Here is a 19926-nt window from a genome sequence, read left to right as displayed (position 1 = left end):
AGTTGCTAGTGCAGGTATGTGGCAGGAGTCTCAGTCTCTCCCAGTGGGTCTCCCTTCAGGGTCTTGATATCCAGCCTTTGTGGATATTCTTCTCTCAGGGTTGTCCACATCTCATTTCTGGTCTGATCAAATGACATCCCATCGGCTCTGGTATAGCCCTGTGCTCCTTCCAGTCCACAGCTTATGAGAATGTCTTCCATCTTTGCCACCCCCAATACCCTGGCCAACAGGGCTTTGAGGTCTCCCACCGCTAGCAGTTTCCCTGCAATCTCTTCCTCAAAGCTTCTAATCCATTTACCTGCTCCATCATGTATGTCAGGTAATCTGCTAACTATTCCCTGTAAGTCCTGCATACCCCAGGGCACATAGTGTCCTTGATTTCCTTTTATCAGGATGGGGCAATGATATCTATCTAGGCGACCTATCTTTCCCCTATACCTCAACTCTCGTTCAGTAGTTCTGCATTCTTCCTTATGTCTTCTTCTAGTATTTTCTTCCCAGTCACTAAATATTTCATCTATTGTTTGTGCTTGGTCTATCTCCCTCTGTCTTATCCAAGACCTCCTCTCCCCCTGTCCCTCATCACCCGACCTCGGGTCATCTCTTGGGTCATCTCTTGGGTCATCTCCGGGTCCCCAGGTGGTTGCTCCCTCATCTCTGGGTGTGCTGTATAGCTGTTTCTCTTTTCTGCGTGTGCTTGGTTCCTTCCCTTTACCTCTCTCTCCTTTTACTCCGGCTTCCAATGGTTTAGTCCTTTTTTCTTGTCTTGACTCTGACCTCCACACGCCTTTGTCTACCTGGTTTAGGGCTTCTTTTAATTCTGCATAACAATCAAGCTGTATGGGGCTTCTTGATCCCCTTCTCTCTTTATTTCCCCTCTCTTCTTCCTCATCTTCTTCTTCCACCTTTATATTCCCATCCAGGTGTATCTTTGCTGATAACACAGGGAATTCCCCATGGTCGTAGGGTGGGGGCATCACCTTTTCTTCCTCATTACCTTCAATTCCAAATAATATAGATAACATGTATGATTAATATTTACAATTAATCTCTGCTAGATTATATTTAACAATGGAAGTGCAATTCGTTTTTTGTGATAAAGTTATAATTTATGTAAAAAATCTGCTATAATAAGGACTTGGGTGGAAAAAATCATGCTTATCTCTGAAAAGTTGAAATGAAACAATGTTTTCATTGATGTTGATTATTTTTGAACAGATATTGAGATATTCTTATTATAATCAAAGCTGTGAAAAGCAAATACAGGTGATGAACGACAATAGATACACGAGAACCAAACTTAGATCGATTTAGTCACTGGATATGAAATACATCTCTCAAAAATGTCTCAAAAATAATTTGAGATGATTTACAATAAATAGAAACACAAAACATGAACGAAATGTACACTGCTTTATTCACTGTCAATAAAATATAGTACACGTCTGAAAAATACATCTCTCAAACAATTCTGAAATAATATTGGATACATGTGAATTCGAAAAATGGTGTGTGTGCATGGGCATGCCTGTCTACACAACACATGATGCACAGAATTTGAGAGTATGTGTACTACAGATTCAAGATTCAAGATTCAAAGTGTTTATTATCATATGCACAGCAGAAAACATGTTTCACTGTACAACGAAATTCTTGCTTTGCTGTCCGCAGAATGCCAACCAATGTAAAATATACAATACTAAAGAATATACAATATATACTAAACAAATGTACAAGACAGCAAAATTTAAGGCATAAAATAAAATAGCAGCAATAATAATAATAAAACAGTGCAAATGTAGCAGTGCAATTATGCAAACTGGAAAGTTCAGTTATTGAGGTAGTACGGTTATATTAATCTCCTATGGGTTGTTTAGGAGTCTGATGGCAGTGGGAAAGAAGGAGTTCTTCAGTCGGGTGGTCCTGCATTTAACACTTCTGTACCTCCGGCCTGAGGGTAGAAGTGTGAACAGTCCGAGCTGGGGGTGGGTGGGGTCCTTGAGGATGGAGGCGGCTCTCCTGTGGACTCTGCGGTGGTAGATGCTCTGCAGAGAGGGCAGTGGAGTCCTGGTGATTTTCTCAGCAGTCTTCACCACTCTCTGCAGGCGTCTGCGGTCCATAGCAGTAGTGCTGCCATACCACACAGTGATACAGCTAGTTAGGATGCTCTCAACAATGCAGCTGTAGAAGTTGCTGAGGATCTTGGGCGACATGCCAAACTTCCTCAGCCTCCTCAGAAAGTACAGCCGCTGTTGGGCCTTCTTAACCAGCTGAGTGGTGTTAAGTGTCCAGGTGAGGTCCTCGCTGATGTGGACGCCCAGGTATTTGAAACTGCTCACCCTCTCTACTTCAAGTTCCCGGATGTACAGTGGCCGATGAGGTCCCCTCTTCTTCCTCATGTCCACTATCATCTCCTTCGTCTTGTCCGTATTGAGGGTGAGGTTGTTGTCCTCGCACCATGTTACCAGACTGGCCACCTCCCTCCTGTAAGCTGCTTCGTCCCCGCCAGTGATGCATCCTATCACTGCGGTGTCGTCTGCAAACTTTAGGATGATGTTGTCCTTGTGGGAGGCGACACAGTCGTGGGTGAACAGGGTGTAGAGAATGGGGCTGAGGACGCATCCCTGTGGGGTGCCAACATTTGTAATAATGCTGGCTGAAGTCCTATTGCCAATCCTGACAGACTGGGGCCTGCCAGTCAAAAAGTCTAGGAGCCAGTCACAGAGGGTGGGGTGCAGGCCAAGTGTGGACATTTTGTGGATGAGTCTGTGGGGGATGACTGTATTAAAAGCAGAGCTGTAGTCTACAAAGAGCGTCCTGATGTAGGAGTCTTTGTTTTCCAGGTGGGAGAGGGAATAGTGGAGGACAGCAGCGATAGCGTCTGAGGTGGACCTGTTGGGCCGGTAGGCATACTGCAGGGGGTCTAGGGTGTCCGGCATGCTGCTCTTAATGTGTGCCAGTACCACTCTCTCAAAACACTTCATAATGATTGGAGTGAGTGCTACTGGCCTGTAATCATTCAGGCAGGCAGGTTGGCTCTTCTTGGGAAGGGGGACGATGGTTGTGGTCTTGAAGCAGGAGGGAACAGTGCTGTGACTGAGGGAAAGGTTGAAGATGGAGGTGAGAACATCAGCCAGCTCGTTAGCACATGCTCTGAGAGCCCGCCCAGGGATGTTGTCTGGTCCTGCTGCCTTGCGGGGGTTGATCTTCCTCAGGGCTTTGTTTACCTGGCCTGATGAGATGGTTAGTGGAGGGGAGGGGGGTCGGGTGGTCCCGGTGTCTGTGTGCCTCCTCTCTGTGCTGTGGCTGGAGGTCTCAAAGCAGGTGTAGAAGATGTTAAGGTCGTCCGGCAGGCTGTCTGTGGAGCTGATGGTGTTGGTGGTGGTCCTGTAGTCTGTGATGTGCTGCAGGCCTTGCCACATCCGCCCGGAGTCAGCAGTGGAGTAGAAGCCGTCCAGCTTCTCTCTGTACTGCCTCTTGGCCGCTGTAATGGCTTTTTTCAGTCCATACTTCGCAGCTTTGTACTCCATCTCATTGCCTGATCTAAATGCAAGAGAGCGAGCACGCAGCATGTGGCGTACCTGACTGTTTATCCAGGGCTTCTGGTTGGGAAACTTCTTGACTTGTATGGTGGGCACGATGTTGTCAACACAAGTGCTAATGTACCCAGTCACATACTCAGCATAGTCCTGTATGCTGACAGAAGAGTCCTCCAGCGTGGAGATGTACTTTTTGCAGTTTCTGCATGTGGTTTGTGTCTTTGAGTCCTTTGAGGGTTCACACACCTCGCTGCGCTTCCTCTTGTTGCCACCAGATGCAATCTAGAATAATGAAAATACTTTATTAGATTTTTTTCACACCACATCTTCGAATAGTCAATTTCAATTTGACCCAAATACACACAGAGACACTCAGAAACACACACACACACACACACACATGCGCGCGCGCACACACACACACACACACACACACACACAGATACATGCACACATAAACAACAACAACAGGACACTTACTTCAGGCACTGGAGGTTGTGGTTGTGTGGGTCGTGCAGGTGGGACAGCAGGAGCCTCCTCCACCCTCCTCACTATGGCTAGAGAAGCTGGGTTCCTGGGCACATGTTGTCTCCTCTGTATGTGCGGTGTCACCAGTGCTCATAAGCATCACATTTTTGCCCTTTTTGGGTATGTAGGATACCAGGGCCATGTTGGCCGTAAACACAAAGAGGGAGGAATGGACTGGCCTGTTCTTTACAGTTAGAAGTTGAGGTGGGAGCTCTGTCTTATTTTTTCTGACTGTTCCACCCATTGTCAGCTTTCTTTTGAGAAGTTCCTGTCCCAGGCTGTACGATGTGAAAAAATTATCCTAAGTGATGTTGTGGCCACTGAGGCCCTGTGACATATCCAGTACCACCCATGTCCCCTGGTGTCTCTCAGGGTCTCCTCCCTCTGGCTTCCCAGAATGTTTTGTAACAACATTGTGCAGGTTCTGTGTGTGTTTGTATGTGTGTGAGTGTGTGTGTGCATGTTTCTGTAAGTCTGTGTGTCTCTGTGTATATGCGGGTCAAATTGACCCGAACACCCTGTGAAGGACATAAATGTGTAGGGGGGGGGTGTAGCATGTGCACTCAATTATTTTTTTTTCTTTGATGTTCTTCACAGTAAATAAGCCAAGGCCATGGAGTTTCAGGTTGAAAAATTGTTTCCTTGTATATTTTTTCTTCAAGTAAAAATTAAAAACGCCACACAAGGGTTAAAAGAGGGTTTTTATTCTCTAATATTTCTACTGGAGTTACCATGGTAATCCCTTTCTCCATTTTTCCCTTTGTCTTTCCTTTTGCAGTCATAATTTTTTTTAGGGTTATTGTAAAATGTCAAAAAAGTAACAATATTAATAATAATAATAATAATAATAATAATATTGTGTTATTGGTTATCTAGAATATCACTGTAAGATTAAAGAAATATGTTAGGAAACAGCTTTGGAATCAGCTTGAGATATCCTAATCACAATTGGTGTCTTACACCCTGGGAATCAAATGTAGGTATAGCCAACTGTCTGTGTGTGAGTGTGATGTGTGTATGAGTGTGTGTGTGTGTGTGTGTGTGTGTGTGTCTATGTGTGTGTGTATGAGTGTAGTATGTGATGTGTGTATGAGTATATAAGATGTGTGTGTGTGTGTCTGTGTGAGTGTGATGTGTGTATGAGTGGGGATGAGGGGGAGGGGGTCTGTGTGTGTAGAGTGGGTGTGAATGTGAGGTGTGTGTGTGTGTGTAACCCTAGAATGTGAATCAAATCAGTGTGAGCTTAGACATGAATCTCTTCAATTAAGAATCACTTTCACTCAGCATATACTTAATATGGGTTAATATATATAATATAATGTTTTTATTTGATCTTATTTATTTATTTCATTATTTCATTATTTATTCATTCATTCATCGTAAACCTGACTGCTGTAAAGTCTATTGTATAAAACACAGCTCAGCCCACTCAGTTGGTTCCCTCCCACTTTTACAACAATACCGCCCAACTCGAATGTTTCAAGATGGCGGTCTTCCCGTTTTTTCTTCAACGTCTCTCCACTTATCTCAACCTTCTCTTATAATTCTTACTCCGACTCCCCAAAGGGTTGTCTCTATTCCTACTTTTGATTATTTAGTTTTTACAAGAAGTATCTTACGTTTCCTTTAAGAGGAAACAATGGCTTTCTTCCAATTCCGTAGACACAGATATACTATATATCATACTATATTCTCATTATTCTGTACTCTGAGAGGCCTAAGAAGTTCACACATTGACCCGTTCTCTAAAAATGTATACTCTTTATTCTTCTATACCTAATCTCTATAATATATCTAATTGATTAGACTTTTGTCTTCTCTCTTATGTTATATACTAACTGTAGTCCTCAATTCCCGACCAACAGTGTTTATACAGAATATCGCTCTTTCAACACAACACAGCGCCTTTTACAAACACTCACAACACAGCAACTTTTACAAGCATTTCACGACACAGCGATTTTTACACTAAAACTACAAGTGGCGGTTTTCTCTCATGACACAGCGCTAACAAGCACTTCTGCCATCTACGTCCGCTTACGTCACAATACTAATATAAACAGCAATATTTCACTAAAACTACAGGTTACTACAGGTACTGCGCTTCTGTTATCTACATCCGCCTACTTAACACTTCTATCCTCCACACGAACACAAAGTTTCTAAATACTCTCTTATCCGTACAGACCTGAATCAATTAATCTCAGCGGTAGCCACAAGCTCCTTACCCGTGGTTTAGCCCAGTATTGATCTCTTCAATTCTGCGGTACTCACAGGACTTTGCACATGTGACCCACTCTTTGGGCTTTAACTTATTTACAGTTATTAACAGTTAGTGCATGCACATTTTCTGAAATCTCCAACAGCTCTAGTTCAAATCCTAAATTTGGTTTCTTTATTGGTAAGACTCATGCTAATGTCCTACCGTTGAGTCCGGAGATCCAGAGCGAATTACGCAAATTTTCTATACTCAAGCAGGAATTCTGCTTACCTTATTTTGAGCTCATTAATTTGTATAATTCGTCCGGTTTGTCTACCTAAATCATGATGAGCCTGGCTGATTTCAAAAGCCTTTTGTTCTGGCTGTTTACAACTTTGTTTATTACTTATTTACCGTAACTTTTAACTACTCTATCCTGGTTTCTGCAGCTTTTGATCCTTTCTTTTCTTCACCTATATCAAACCCCTCAATCTGACCTCACCCCTTCTGACTGCATTCTCCAAATATTCTAGGACCATCTGTTTTCTTGTGACCTTTTCCCCTTATATGTCTTTAAATTTACCATATTGACAGTGCATGTCAAAGCAAAAACCAGGCCATGAGGTTGAAGGAATTGTCCGTAGACCTCCGAGATAGGATTGTGTCGAGGCACAGATCTGGGGAAGGGTCCAAAAAAATAATATTTATAATTTAAAAGCTATTTACAATACATTTATATTAATTTGGACTGGCCACATCGTCCCCACTCTCCTCCTACCAGCGCACCCCAACCCTCCATGGTGATGGGGATCCCCCGAATTAAACAAAGACAGGTTCATTAACACTCTGTCCTTCACAATGCCACCCTCCTGTGGAACTGGCTCTAGGAGCTCAGCTCATATGGCACATTTAAAAACACAACTTCACCTTGTAATGCAGGGTCCAGAAGGAGAGACCAGCCTCACCTGTACCCAACTGTATGTCCATGAAGAGTGACAACTCTATGAGGCAGCCAATCTCATTCAGAGGAAGACCTCCTCATTCTGATCAAAGGTTAGTTTGATGTTTATTCCTAGTAGTCAATATCCTGACGACACACAGACACACACTCATGAACACATTATGAAAGAACAATTAAAGTTCAGACAAGGAACCGTCACTACTAAACAAGGGTAGGTGTATCATGGGGGATGTGATGAACTAACTGCTAGACAACGCCACCTGTTTGTTTCATGAGGTCCTCGGAGGAAACTATAATGAACTCAGGTTCTACTATCAAGGAGGGAGCATGGGAATAAGGCACACAATGCAACAATCATTTATTGCACAGCTTATAATCACATGATCTTCAGCTCTAGGAGCTCAGCACATATTGATCATTAAAGGCAGAATTTCAAATGTTAGACACAGGAATGTACAGTCATGAGAAAAAGTTAGGACACCCCCCAAAATATTAAGTTATTCTCTTAAAAATATGGACATATCAATATGTTATCTTCTTTCTAACAATGTCTATAGATAAAGGGGATGTAATTGAACAAAAAACTATGAAAATGTAACTTTGTAATCATTTATTTAACGAAAAATTAACAATAATGCCAATTCCTACTGAGGAAAAAGTTAGGACACCCTATGCCCTAATAGCTAGTATTGCCCCCCTTGGCTGAAATAACCTCAATTAGACGTTTCTTATAACTGTCTACAGGTCTCTGACATCAATTGGGAGAAAGTTTTTCCCACTCCTCCTTGCAGAATTCTTTCAGCTGTGTGATGTTCGAGGGGTGTCTTGCATGCACAGCCAGTTTCAAATCAATCCACAGCATCTCAATAAGATTAAGATCCGGGCTTTGACTTGACCATTCCAGAACTCTCAATTTATTTTTCTTGAGCCATTCCTTGGTAGATTTACTGGAATGTTTTGGGTCATTGTCATGTTGCATGGTCCACATCTGCTTCAGCTTCAACTTTCGAACAGATGGTCTCACATTTTCCTCAAGCACCCTCTGATACAATACAAAATTCATAGTGGATTCTATGATGGTGAGCTGACCAGGCCCTGCTGCAGAAAAGCAGCCCCAAACCATGACATTTCCACCCCCATGCTTCACAGTTGGTATGAGGTTCTTGTTCTCAAATGCTGTCTTGGTTTTGCGCCAAACATGTCTACTCTTACTGTGCCCAAATAGTTCAACTTTGGATTCATCTGTCCAAAGCACATTGTTCCAGAAGTTCTGGTCTTTCTCTAGGTGTTCTCTGGCAAACTTTAGTCTTGCCCTGATGTTTTTTTTTGACAGCAGGGGTTTCCTCCTTGCACACCTCCCATGTAATGCAAACTTGTTCAGTCTCTTTCTTATGGTGGATGCATGTGCTTTGACATCAATTGTGGCAAGAGATACCTGTAGGTCTCGTGATGACATTCTGGGATTGTTGGAGACTTCTTTAAGCATCTTTCGGTCAGCTCTTAGGCTGAACTTGCTTGGGCGGCCTGACCTGGCCATGTTGGTGGTGGTTTTAAATGTTCTCCACTTGTAAATTATTTTCCGGACAGTGGAATGGCCAATTTCGAATAGTTTGGAGATCTTTTTATATCCCTTCCCAGACTCATATGCATCTACAATTTTTCTTCTGAAGGCCTCAGAGAGCTCTTTTGATCTCGCCATGGTGATGCAACTCACTTCAACAATCAAGAGCAAACCAAACTAAATATCTGAGGTTTAAATAGGACAGGCTCCTCCAAAATCCTCTGTAACGATGTTCTAATCATTTGTTATTATAATTTTAGGCATTTTAAGTGGAACTAAATGTAGGGGTGTCCTAACTTTTTCCTCACAAGAAGATTGCATTTCTATTAATTACATTTTACCAATAATCTTTTAAATAATTTGTTTCAGTTGTATTTGTTTAGTTATATTACCTCAATTTTTCAATATTGTTCAAATGAATATCAAATGTCCATATGTTTGAATATGTTGAAGAAGACAAAGGTTTTCATAGGGTGTCCTAATTTTTTCTCATGACTGTAGATATACTGTTGTTCAATGCAAACTGGAGCAACAGACAGTGTTACAACACTCACTAGAAGGCGTGTCCATGGAGGAGGAGAGCAGATCCTGGAGGGAGATGGCCACTAAAAACCTAAAAGCTACTGACAATACAGATACAGTGCATTCGGAAAGCATTCAGACCCCTTCACTTTTTCCACATTTTGTCATGATACAGTCTTAATCTAAAATGGATTCAATTCATTTGTTTCCTAATCAATCTACACACAATACCCCATAATGACAAATACAATACAGGTTCGTAGACCTCTGAGATAGGATTGTGTCCAGGCACAGATCTGGGGAAGGGTACAAAAAAATAATAATTATAATTTGAAAGCTATTTATAATACAGTTATATTAATTTGGACTGGCCACACCGTCCCCACTCTCCTCCTCCCAGCGCACCCCAACCATCCATGGTGATGGGGATCCCCTGAATGAAACAAAGAGAGGTTCATTAACACTCTATCCTTCACAATGCCACCCTCCTGTGGAACTGGCTCTAGGAGCTCAGCTCATATGGCACATTTAAAAACACAACTCCGCCTTGTAATGCAGTGTGTGCTGTGTACCCAGCTGTGTGTCCATGAAGAGTGATGATTCTATGGGATGGATAATAAACTTCGGAGAAAGACCTCCTCATTCTGGTCAAAGGTTAGTTTGCGGTTTAATACTACTAGTCAATATCCTGACGACACAGACACACATTCATATGAACACATGACATCCATTATCTTCTGTTAAACATTCTGTGAGAATATTGGTGTCTACTGACAATACAGATACATGAATTTGAACTGGCTACATCGTCCACCAATGTTATTTTTTTGTAAAATTCAGCTGACCCAGGAACTTTGTTTAACTTTAATAACTTAGTTTCAATGGCTGAAAACAACAATGGGTTTTCAATCATACCTCAGTCAGGATACAGTCATCTGAATCTTGTTAAAGGTTAGTTTGAGGTTTAATCCTCATAGTAGTCTATGAGTCTGCCAATAACATTCAATAGCGGTAGACACACTTAAGTTATTCTATTTGGGAAACTGGGCCTCATTCACACTTCTCTGGATAAAGACATCTGCTTATTTCTTGTTTTACCCAGAATCCCCAGTGACCAGGTGGAGAGACCAGAGTCAGAGATTCCCAGTGGTCAGTCTGTCCAGAGTCAAAGTGAACTGGCCTCCATATTCAGGGTGAGCTAAATAGAAAGTATGACATTGAAGATGGCTAAGTAATCCCCATACAAAAGTTATTTTTTTCTTGTTATAATTGCATGCCAAAGTCAAGTGTTTTTTGTATTTAGTCTCTCTACTGTGTGTTAAGGTCACAACCATTATTGTCTATCTCACTCCACTTTATTTTTCTGAATGTTTCAGTCGCTTGAAGACAATGTCATCACTTTACTGAGAAATGAGCTGAAGAGGTTCAAGAGGCTTATTTCTCAAGACTACCCAGAGTGCTTTGAGAGTCAGGGGGAGGAAGAGGAAGTGGTGGATGATGAAGAAGAAGAGAAACAGGAGAGCAGTGCCAGAGAAGGGGCTCTGAAGATCACACTGCACGTCCTGAGGAACATGAACCAGAAGGAGCTCGCTGACACACTGGAGAAACGTAAGAGACCTCATGTGTTTTCACAGATAAGTGTTACTGGGCTGAAATATTATTGGAAATAAAAACACCACTAACTGTAATTATGATGTATATCCCTATTTGGTCACTCTTTATATTATATTGCCTCTATAACTTAGTGTCTCTGTCTTTATTTATTTATTTATTATTACTCCAGTAACAAGATTGGATGTTTCTGTATAATTGCATAGTAATGGGTTTGGACAGTTTCCTATAACACAGATGGAATAAGGACTGTTCTTTCCTACACGTGTAGTAATATATCATACAACTACACTACATACTATGTAATTAATTACTATATAATTAATGAATAATTAATTACTATATAACAACTTGTTAATTAATACAACATGTGGTCCTCTGTGGCTTAGTTGGTAGAGCATGGCTTTAACAACGCTTAGGTTGTGGGTTTGATTCTTGCTGGGACCATATATACTGAAATGTATGCACTCACTGCAATGCAAGACGCTTTGGATAAAAGTGTCAGCTAAATGGCATATACAGTGGGGGAAATAATTATTTGATCCCCTGCTGATTTTGTTAGTTTGCCCGATTACAAAGAAATGAGCGGTCTATAATTTTTATGGTACTTTTATTTTAACAAATAGACACAGAATATCAACAAAGAAGTCCAGAAAAAACATATTATATAAAGTTATAAGTTCATTTGCATTTGATCGAAGGAAATAAGTATTTGATCCCTACAAACCAGCAAGAATTCTGGCTCATACAGACCGGTTATATGCCCATGAGGCACACATATTACTCCTGTCACTTTAGGAAAAGTACTCCTAATCTCTGCTTGTTATGGATATAAAAGACACCTGTCAATAGAATCAATCTCTTCCATTCCAACTTCTCCACCACCATGGGCAAGACCAAAGAACATTTAAAGGACACCAGGGTAAGAGTTGTAGACCTGCACAAGGCTGGAATGGGCTACAAGACTATCAGCAAGAAGCTTGGTGAGAAGGAGACAATTGTTGGTGCAATTATTAGAAAATGGAAGAAATACAAAATAACCATCAATCGCCCTCGGCCTGGAGCTCCATGCAAGATCTTGCCTCGTGGGGTAAGGATGATCATGATAAGGGTGAGGGATCAGCCCAGAACTACACGGGAGGAGCTTGGTAATGATCTCAAGGCAGCTGGGACCACAGTCACCAAGAAAACCATTGGTAACACACTACAACGTAACGGATTGATATCCTGCAGTGCCCGCAAGGTCCCCCTGCTCAAGAAGGCACATGTACAGGCCCATCTGAAGTTTGCCAATGAACACCTAAATGATTCAGAGAAGGCTTGGGAGAAGGTGATGTGGTCAGATGAGACCAAAATTGAACTCTTTGGCATAAATTCGACTCTTCGTGTTTGGAGGAAGAGAAATGCTGAATGCTACAATCCCAAGAACACCATCCCCACCGTCAAACACAGAGGTGGAAACATTATGCTTTGGGGTTGTTTCTCTGCTAAGGGTACAGGACGACTTCACTGCATTGAGGGGCCAATGGAAGGGGCCATGTACCGTAAGATCTTGGATGAGAACCTCCTTCCCTCAGCCAGAACACTGAGGATGGGTCGTGGATGGGTCTTCCAGCATGACAATGACCCAAAACATTACAGCCAAGGCAACAAAGGAGTGGCTCAAGAAGAAGCACACTAAGGTCATGAAGTGGCCTAGCTAGTCTCCACACCTTAATCCTATAGAAAATTTGTGGAGGGAGCTGAAGCTTCGAGTTGCCAAGCAAAAGCCTTGAAACCTTCAGGATTTGGAGAGGATCTGTAAAGAGGAGTGGACCAAAATCCCTCCTGAGATGTGTGCAAACCTGGTGACCAACTATAAGAAACGTCTGACTTCTGTGCTTGCCAGCAAGGGTTTTTCCACCAAGTACTAAGTCATGTTTTGTTTGGGGATCAAATACGTATTTCCTTCGATCAAATGCAAATTAATTTATAACTTTATATAATGTGTTTTTTCTGGACTTCTTTGTTGATATTCTGTCTCTATTTGTGAAAATAAAAGCACCATAAAAATTATAGACTGCTCATTTCTTTGTAATCGAGCAAACTAAAAAAATCAGCAGGGGATCAAATAATTATTTCCCCCACTGTATATATATTTACAGTTACTGCAGGTACTGGGTCAACTTAATGTAATGTGTGCCAGGAATATTTTTTTAATAGTTTTGTCATTCAGGTGAGCTTGCTGTGGTGTGCCAACAAGAACTCAAGTCTAACCTGGAGAAGAAGTTTCAGTGTGTATTTGAGGGAATAGCTGAGCAAGGCAACAAAATACTTCTCAATAAGGTCTACACAGAGGTCTACATCACAGAGGGTGGAAGTGGAGAGGTCAATAACGAACATGAGGTCAGACAGATTGAGACAGCATCCAGGAGACCAGCAACACAGGAGACACCAATCAAATGCAACGACATCTTCAAGCCTTTACCTGGACAAGACAAACCAATGAGAAATGTGCTGACAAAGGGAGTCGCTGGCATTGGAAAAACAGTCTCTACTCAGAAGTTCATTACGGACTGGGCTGAAGGAAAAGCCAATCAGGATGTCCAGTTCATATTTCCGCTTCCTTTTCGGGAGCTGAATTTAATGAAAGAGAAGAAATGCAGTTTGAATGAACTTCTTGGTCATTTCTTCGTTGAAATAAAGGAATCAGAAATCTCCAACTTTGACAAGTATAAAGTTCTGTTCATCTTTGATGGTCTGGATGAGTGTCGACTTCCTCTAGACTTTAAGAACAACGAGACATGTTGTGATGCCACAGAGTCAACCTCAGTGGACGTGCTGCTGACAAACCTCATCAAGGGGAATCTGCTTCCCTCTGCTCTCCTCTGGATAACCTCCCGACCTGCAGCAGCCAATCAGATCCCTCCTGAGTGTGTTGACCAGGTGACAGAGGTACGAGGGTTCAACAACCCACAGAAGGAGGAGTACTTCAGGAAGAGAATCAGTGATGAGAACCTGGCCAGCAGAATCAACACACACATGAAGTCATCAAGGAGCCTCCACATCATGTGCCACATACCAGTGTTCTGTTGGCTCTCAGCCACTACCCTAGAGAGACTGTTGGGTGAAGCAGAGAGAGGAGAGATGCCCAAGACTCTGACACAGATGTACACACACTTCCTGGTATTTCAGACCCAACAGAGGAATGTGAAGTACCTTGGAGACCATGACAGAAATCCACACTGGGATAAAGAGCTAATTTTGTCACTGGGAAAACTGGCCTTCAATCAGCTGGAAAATGGCAATCTGATCTTCTATGAAGAAGACTTGAGAGAGTGTGGCATTGATGTCACAGAAGCCTCAGTGTACTCGGGAGTGTGCACTCAGATCTTCAGAGAGGAGTGTGGGCTGCACAAAGTGTTCAGCTTTGTGCATCTGAGCATCCAGGAGTTTCTAGCTGCTTTATATGTGTTCCTCATATTCAGCAACAGCAATGAGAATCCACTGGTCAAACAGAAATCCTCATCCATGAAGCTATGGTCATCACTGAGACGCACACCTCTGGTCGACTTACACAAGAGTGCAGTGGACAAGGCCTTACAGAGTGAGAATGGTCACCTGGACCTGTTCCTGCGCTTCCTTTTGGGCCTCTCACTGGAGTCCAATCAGAATCTCCTACGAGGCCTTCTGACACAGAAAGGAAGCAGCTCACAGACCAATGAGGAAACAGTCAAGTATATCAAGAAGAAGATCAGGAAGAATCCCTCTCCAGAGAGGTGCATCAATCTGTTCCACTGTCTGAATGAGATGAATGACCATTCTCTAATGGAGGAGATACAAAGCTACCTGAGCTCAGGACGTCTCTCAGAAGCCCAACTCTCACCTGCACAGTGGTCAGCTCTGGTCTTTGTGTTGCTGACTTCAGAAGAGGAGCTGGATGTGTTTGACCTGAAGAAGTACTCCAGATCAGAAGAGGGTCTTCTGAGGCTCCTTCCAGTGGTCACAGCCTCTCAGACGGCACTGTAAGTAGATGGTCAAAACACTGTATTGATACTTGGGCGATGAATATGTGATCACTTATTATGATTTACGGATTAAATGTATGAAACTGAGTTTTTGATCACATGGTCAAAAGTCATTCATTAATTGATTGCACACATATCTTTCATGTTTTATTGACACACAAATATTTGACTTGCTCCATCATGTTCAGTCGCTTTGTGTCTTGACTCCCAATAATGAGGTAGAAAGAGCCAGTTCCAGTCGGAGTACTGAACACTGGTTTGGAGAAATCCACTCCTGACGTTGAATCTGTTTTTAACCTAATGACTATCGCATTCCACTTGCGGTACCACACATACTCACACCGCGTCTCAAATGAAGACTTTTGTTCTGACATTAAGCAAATAACATCAGTAGCGTATATAATAACATGGCTGGTTGTGTTCATAGTTCAGCTAATGAGTTCGTCAGCTTTATTTTAGTGGAAGTGGAATGAGTCAGTTCTCTAGCCAGTGAGTTTACAGTTGGTGCAGTGGGAAGGAGCTCGCCACTCAACTCCAACTGAAAGCTCTATCCATCATTTAAGGCATGACAAGTATGGATACATGATGATCTCACCTTTAAAACTAAGTGAAATGATTAGAAAACATGTTGTAGTGAAATATGTTAAAATACCAAAACAGCCCATGTAAGGGTTTTGGACGAAAATGTAATTATATGGTAATTAGGTGCGGCGAAATGCAATTGGAAATGATAGAACACATCACATAGGTACATTTTAATCTAAGTCAAAATGACTTCATGCTTGTATTTATTCCTCATTCAGGCTGAATGGATGTGACCTCACAGAGAGATGCTGTGAAGCGTTGGCCTCAGCTCTCAGCTCAGACTCCTGCCACCTGAGAGAGCTGGACCTCAGTAATAATGATCTAGGTGACGGGGGGGATAAGCTGCTCTCTGCTGTACTGGGGAGTTCACACTGTCAACTACAGACACTGAGGTGAGGTCTGAGACTATTCTTGTTGTCAGACACATCATTCCTAAGTGTCTGTTACATTATCATTCTATGGAATCAATGATACTTGCACAGAAAGGCTCAATAAGTGAAACAGACAATTTACATTATCTTCCAATCAATTACTGTTTGTCTGTGTGTGTGTGTGTGTGTGTGTGTGTGTGTGTGTGTGTATGGTGACAGGGGTGGCTGCTCTGTCTTCACTCTCTGAATATGTTTGCCCTCCTCAAATCCTGACCATCAGCTCATGGGACTCCACAATACTGCACTAACCCAATAGCTAGCAAATACATGATACCAGACGTAGAAATCCAGTGACTACAAATGTATCCGTGGTTGCTTGCTCCCCTGTAGAGAGCAACTATAACTCTCACTCATGAATTCTTGCACCACAGTGATCGTTTGGCTGCATGTATTTATTTGTGTTCCTCATTCAGGCTGAATGGATGTTACCTCACAGAGAGATGCTGTGAAGCGTTGGCCTCAGCTCTCAGCTCAGACTCCTGCCACCTGAGAGAGCTGGACCTCAGTCATAATGATCTACGTGACGGGGGGGTGAAGCTGCTCTCTGCTGGACTAGGGAGTCCACACTGTCAACTACAGACACTGAGGTGAGGTCTCAGACTATTCTTGTTGCCAGACACATCATTCCTAAGTGTTTGTTACATTATCATTCTATGGAGTCAATGATACTTGTACAGAAAGGGTCAATGATTGAGACAGACAATGTACATTATCTTCCAATCAATTACTATATAACGTGTGTGTGTGTGTGTGTGTGTGTGTGGTGGCAGGGGGGGCTGCTCTGTCTTCACCCTCTGAATAACTTTACTCTCCTCAAATCCTGACCCACCTGGCCTTAGATCATGATACCTGCTCTGCAAAACTCAATGATGGAGACAGAACATTTACATGATCTTCCAATCAATTCCTAAACTCTTCACTGTGATAACACTAGGCCTACCACTTTATTTGTAATCCACCTTTTTCTCTTGTCAACTCTCAGACCGTCATCTTGTGCATGCTCCCTTCACCTAGGACTACTTTCCCCTCCAAAAAGATAAATAAATCAATATAAGCTTCACAATATGAGCGGTCTTCATAATTTCAAAAAAAGCGATGAAGGATACTCTCTTACCTATCTCAGATGAGGTGTTTTTGAGTAACCATTTCATAGGGACAGCAACACATGCACAGTTCAATAACAAGAGGCCGACCTTTAGGTCAGGTTGGCCTTGCAGCTGACTCAGCACATCCCCACCAACAGATATAACCCAGGGGACAGATATTACCGCTGTCAACCTGACTGGCTGTCTTGATTCGTACCGTTACTACATAAAATCATAAACGAGTACAATACTGATCATAAAGGAATCAATGAACAGTGCATGACTTAACAAAATATAATCATCATGAAATGGTCATACTGATTTAAAATAGATTGTTGTTTTGCTATATTGATTATAACAATATCATAAATGACAGATGAGAAATCTGTCTCCCCTCACACTATCAAGGAGGGAGCATGGGAATAAGGCACACAATGCAACAATCATTTATTGTACAGCTTATAATCACATCATCTTCAGCTCTATTTATCATTAAAGGCAGCATTTCAGTGTGTGTGTGTGTGTGTGTGTGGGGGGGGGGGGGGGCACTCTCTGAATACCATTACTCTCCTCAATTCCTGAACTATCTGGCCTTAGATCATCTGATGGGGCTGCACAATAATTCACTAACCCAATAACTAGCAAATCTACCACACTTAGAAAAACAATGACTACAAACCTGCCTGCGATTGGCTTGAATCATGAATTCTTATCATAACGCACCACAGTGATTGTTTGGCTGCATGTATTTATTTGTATTCCTCATTCAGGCTGAATGGATGTCACCTCACAGAGAGATGCTGTGAAGCGTTGGCCTCAGCTCTCAGCTCAGACTCCTGCCACCTGAGACAGCTGGACCTCAGTAATAATGATCTAGGTGACGGGGGGGATAAGCTGCTCTCTGCTGTACTGGGGAGTTCACACTGTCAACTACAGACACTGAGGTGAGGTCTGAGACTATTCTTGTTGTCAGACACATCATTCCTAAGTGTCTGTTACATTATCATTCTATGGAATCAATGATACTTGCACAGAAAGGCTCAATAAGTGAAACAGACAATTTACATTATCTTCCAATCAATTACTGTTTGTCTGTGTGTGTGTGTGTGTGTGTGTGTGTGTGTGTGTGTGTGTGTGTGTGTGTGTGTGTATGGTGACAGGGGTGGCTGCTCTGTCTTCACTCTCTGAATATGTTTGCCCTCCTCAAATCCTGACCATCAGCTCATGGGACTCCACAATACTGCACTAACCCAATAGCTAGCAAATACATGATACCAGACGTAGAAATCCAGTGACTACAAATGTATCCATGGTTGCTTGCTCCCCTGTAGAGAGCAACTATAACTCTCACTCATGAATTCTTGCACCACAGTGATCGTTTGGCTGCATGTATTTATTTGTGTTCCTCATTCAGGCTGAATGGATGTTACCTCACAGAGAGATGCTGTGAAGCGTTGGCCTCAGCTATCAGCTCAGACTCCTGCCACCTGAGAGAGCTGGACCTCAGTCATAATGATCTACGTGACGGGGGGGTGAAGCTGCTCTCTGCTGGACTAGGGAGTCCACACTGTCAACTACAGACACTGAGGTGAGGTCTCAGACTATTCTTGTTGCCAGACACATCATTCCTAAGTGTTTGTTACATTATCATTCTATGGAGTCAATGATACTTGTACAGAAAGGGTCAATGATTGAGACAGACAATGTACATTATCTTCCAATCAATTACTATATAACGTGTGTGTGTGTGTGTGTGTGTGTGTGGTGGCAGGGGGGGCTGCTCTGTCTTCACCCTCTGAATAACTTTACTCTCCTCAAATCCTGACCCACCTGGCCTTAGATCATGATACCTGCTCTGCAAAACTCAATGATGGAGACAGAACATTTACATGATCTTCCAATCAATTCCTAAACTCTTCACTGTGATAACACTTGGCCTACCACTTTATTTGTAATCCACCTTTTTCTCTTGTCAACTCTCAGACCGTCATCTTGTGCATGCTCCCTTCACCTAGGACTACTTTCCCCTCCAAAAAGATAAATAAATCAATATAAGCTCCACAATATGAGCGGTCTTCATAATTTCAAAAAAAGCGATGAAGGATACTCTCTTACCTATCTCAGATGAGGTGTTTTTGAGTAACCATTTCATAGGGACAGCAACACATGCACAGTTCAATAACAAGAGGCCGACCTTTAGGTCAGGATGGCCTTGCAGCTGGCTCAGCACATCCCCACCAACAGATATAACCCAGGGGACAGATATTACCGCTGTCAACCTGACTGGCTGTCTTGATTCGTACCGTTACTACATAAAATCATAAACGAGTACAATACTGATCATAAAGGAATCAATGAACAGTGCATGACTTAACAAAATATAATCATCATGAAATGGTCATACTGATTTAAAATAGATTGTTGTTTTGCTATATTGATTATAACAATATCATAAATGACAGATGAGAAATCTGTCTCCCCTCACACTATCAAGGAGGGAGCATGGGAATAAGGCACACAATGCAACAATCATTTATTGTACAGCTTATAATCACATCATCTTCAGCTCTATTTATCATTAAAGGCAGCATTTCAGTGTGTGTGTGTGTGTGTGTGTGGGGGGGGGGGGCACTCTCTGAATACCATTACTCTCCTCAATTCCTGAACTATCTGGCCTTAGATCATCTGATGGGGCTGCACAATAATTCACTAACCCAATAACTAGCAAATCTACCACACTTAGAAAAACAATGACTACAAACCTGCCTGCGATTGGCTTGAATCATGAATTCTTATCATAACGCACCACAGTGATTGTTTGGCTGCATGTATTTATTTGTATTCCTCATTCAGGCTGAATGGATGTCACCTCACAGAGAGATGCTGTGAAGCATTG

General features: G+C 42.3%; 2 protein-coding genes and 1 pseudogene across 4 annotated transcripts in view; all 3 read left to right on the top strand.

Annotated features, from left to right (window-relative positions):
* The window catches only part of LOC310823692 (glutamate--cysteine ligase regulatory subunit-like), a 119912-nt pseudogene that overhangs the window by 84761 nt on the left and 15225 nt on the right, over nucleotides 1-19926 (top strand). The window lies entirely within an intron of this gene.
* Nucleotides 1-19926, top strand: part of LOC310823935 (uncharacterized protein) — a 106626-nt gene that overhangs the window by 72731 nt on the left and 13969 nt on the right. The window lies entirely within an intron of this gene.
* LOC310823885 (uncharacterized protein) overlaps nucleotides 1-19926 on the top strand; it is a 33549-nt gene that overhangs the window by 8981 nt on the left and 4642 nt on the right. The window contains exons 5-14 of one of the 2 annotated variants that reach the window (XM_083696794.1): nucleotides 7207-7320; nucleotides 9870-9965; nucleotides 10414-10504; nucleotides 10688-10919; nucleotides 13138-14926; nucleotides 15733-15906; nucleotides 16359-16532; nucleotides 17801-17974; nucleotides 18445-18618; nucleotides 19884-19926. The exon at nucleotides 19884-19926 is cut by the window's right edge and continues 131 nt beyond it. In XM_083696794.1, coding sequence (XP_083552920.1) covers nucleotides 7207-7320; nucleotides 9870-9965; nucleotides 10414-10504; nucleotides 10688-10919; nucleotides 13138-14926; nucleotides 15733-15906; nucleotides 16359-16532; nucleotides 17801-17974; nucleotides 18445-18618; nucleotides 19884-19926 — 3061 coding nt within the window. The remainder of the gene's footprint in view (nucleotides 1-7206; nucleotides 7321-9869; nucleotides 9966-10413; nucleotides 10505-10687; nucleotides 10920-13137; nucleotides 14927-15732; nucleotides 15907-16358; nucleotides 16533-17800; nucleotides 17975-18444; nucleotides 18619-19883) is intronic. The other variant, XM_083696795.1, reaches the window with a different exon arrangement.

The sequence above is a fragment of the Argentina silus genome, assembly GCF_951799395.1.
Source record: "Argentina silus genome assembly, chromosome: Y".
Classification (NCBI taxonomy): Eukaryota; Metazoa; Chordata; class Actinopteri; order Argentiniformes; family Argentinidae; genus Argentina; species Argentina silus.
The sequence above is the reverse complement of the archived record's forward strand: the minus strand, read 5'-3'. Positions and strand labels throughout refer to the sequence as shown.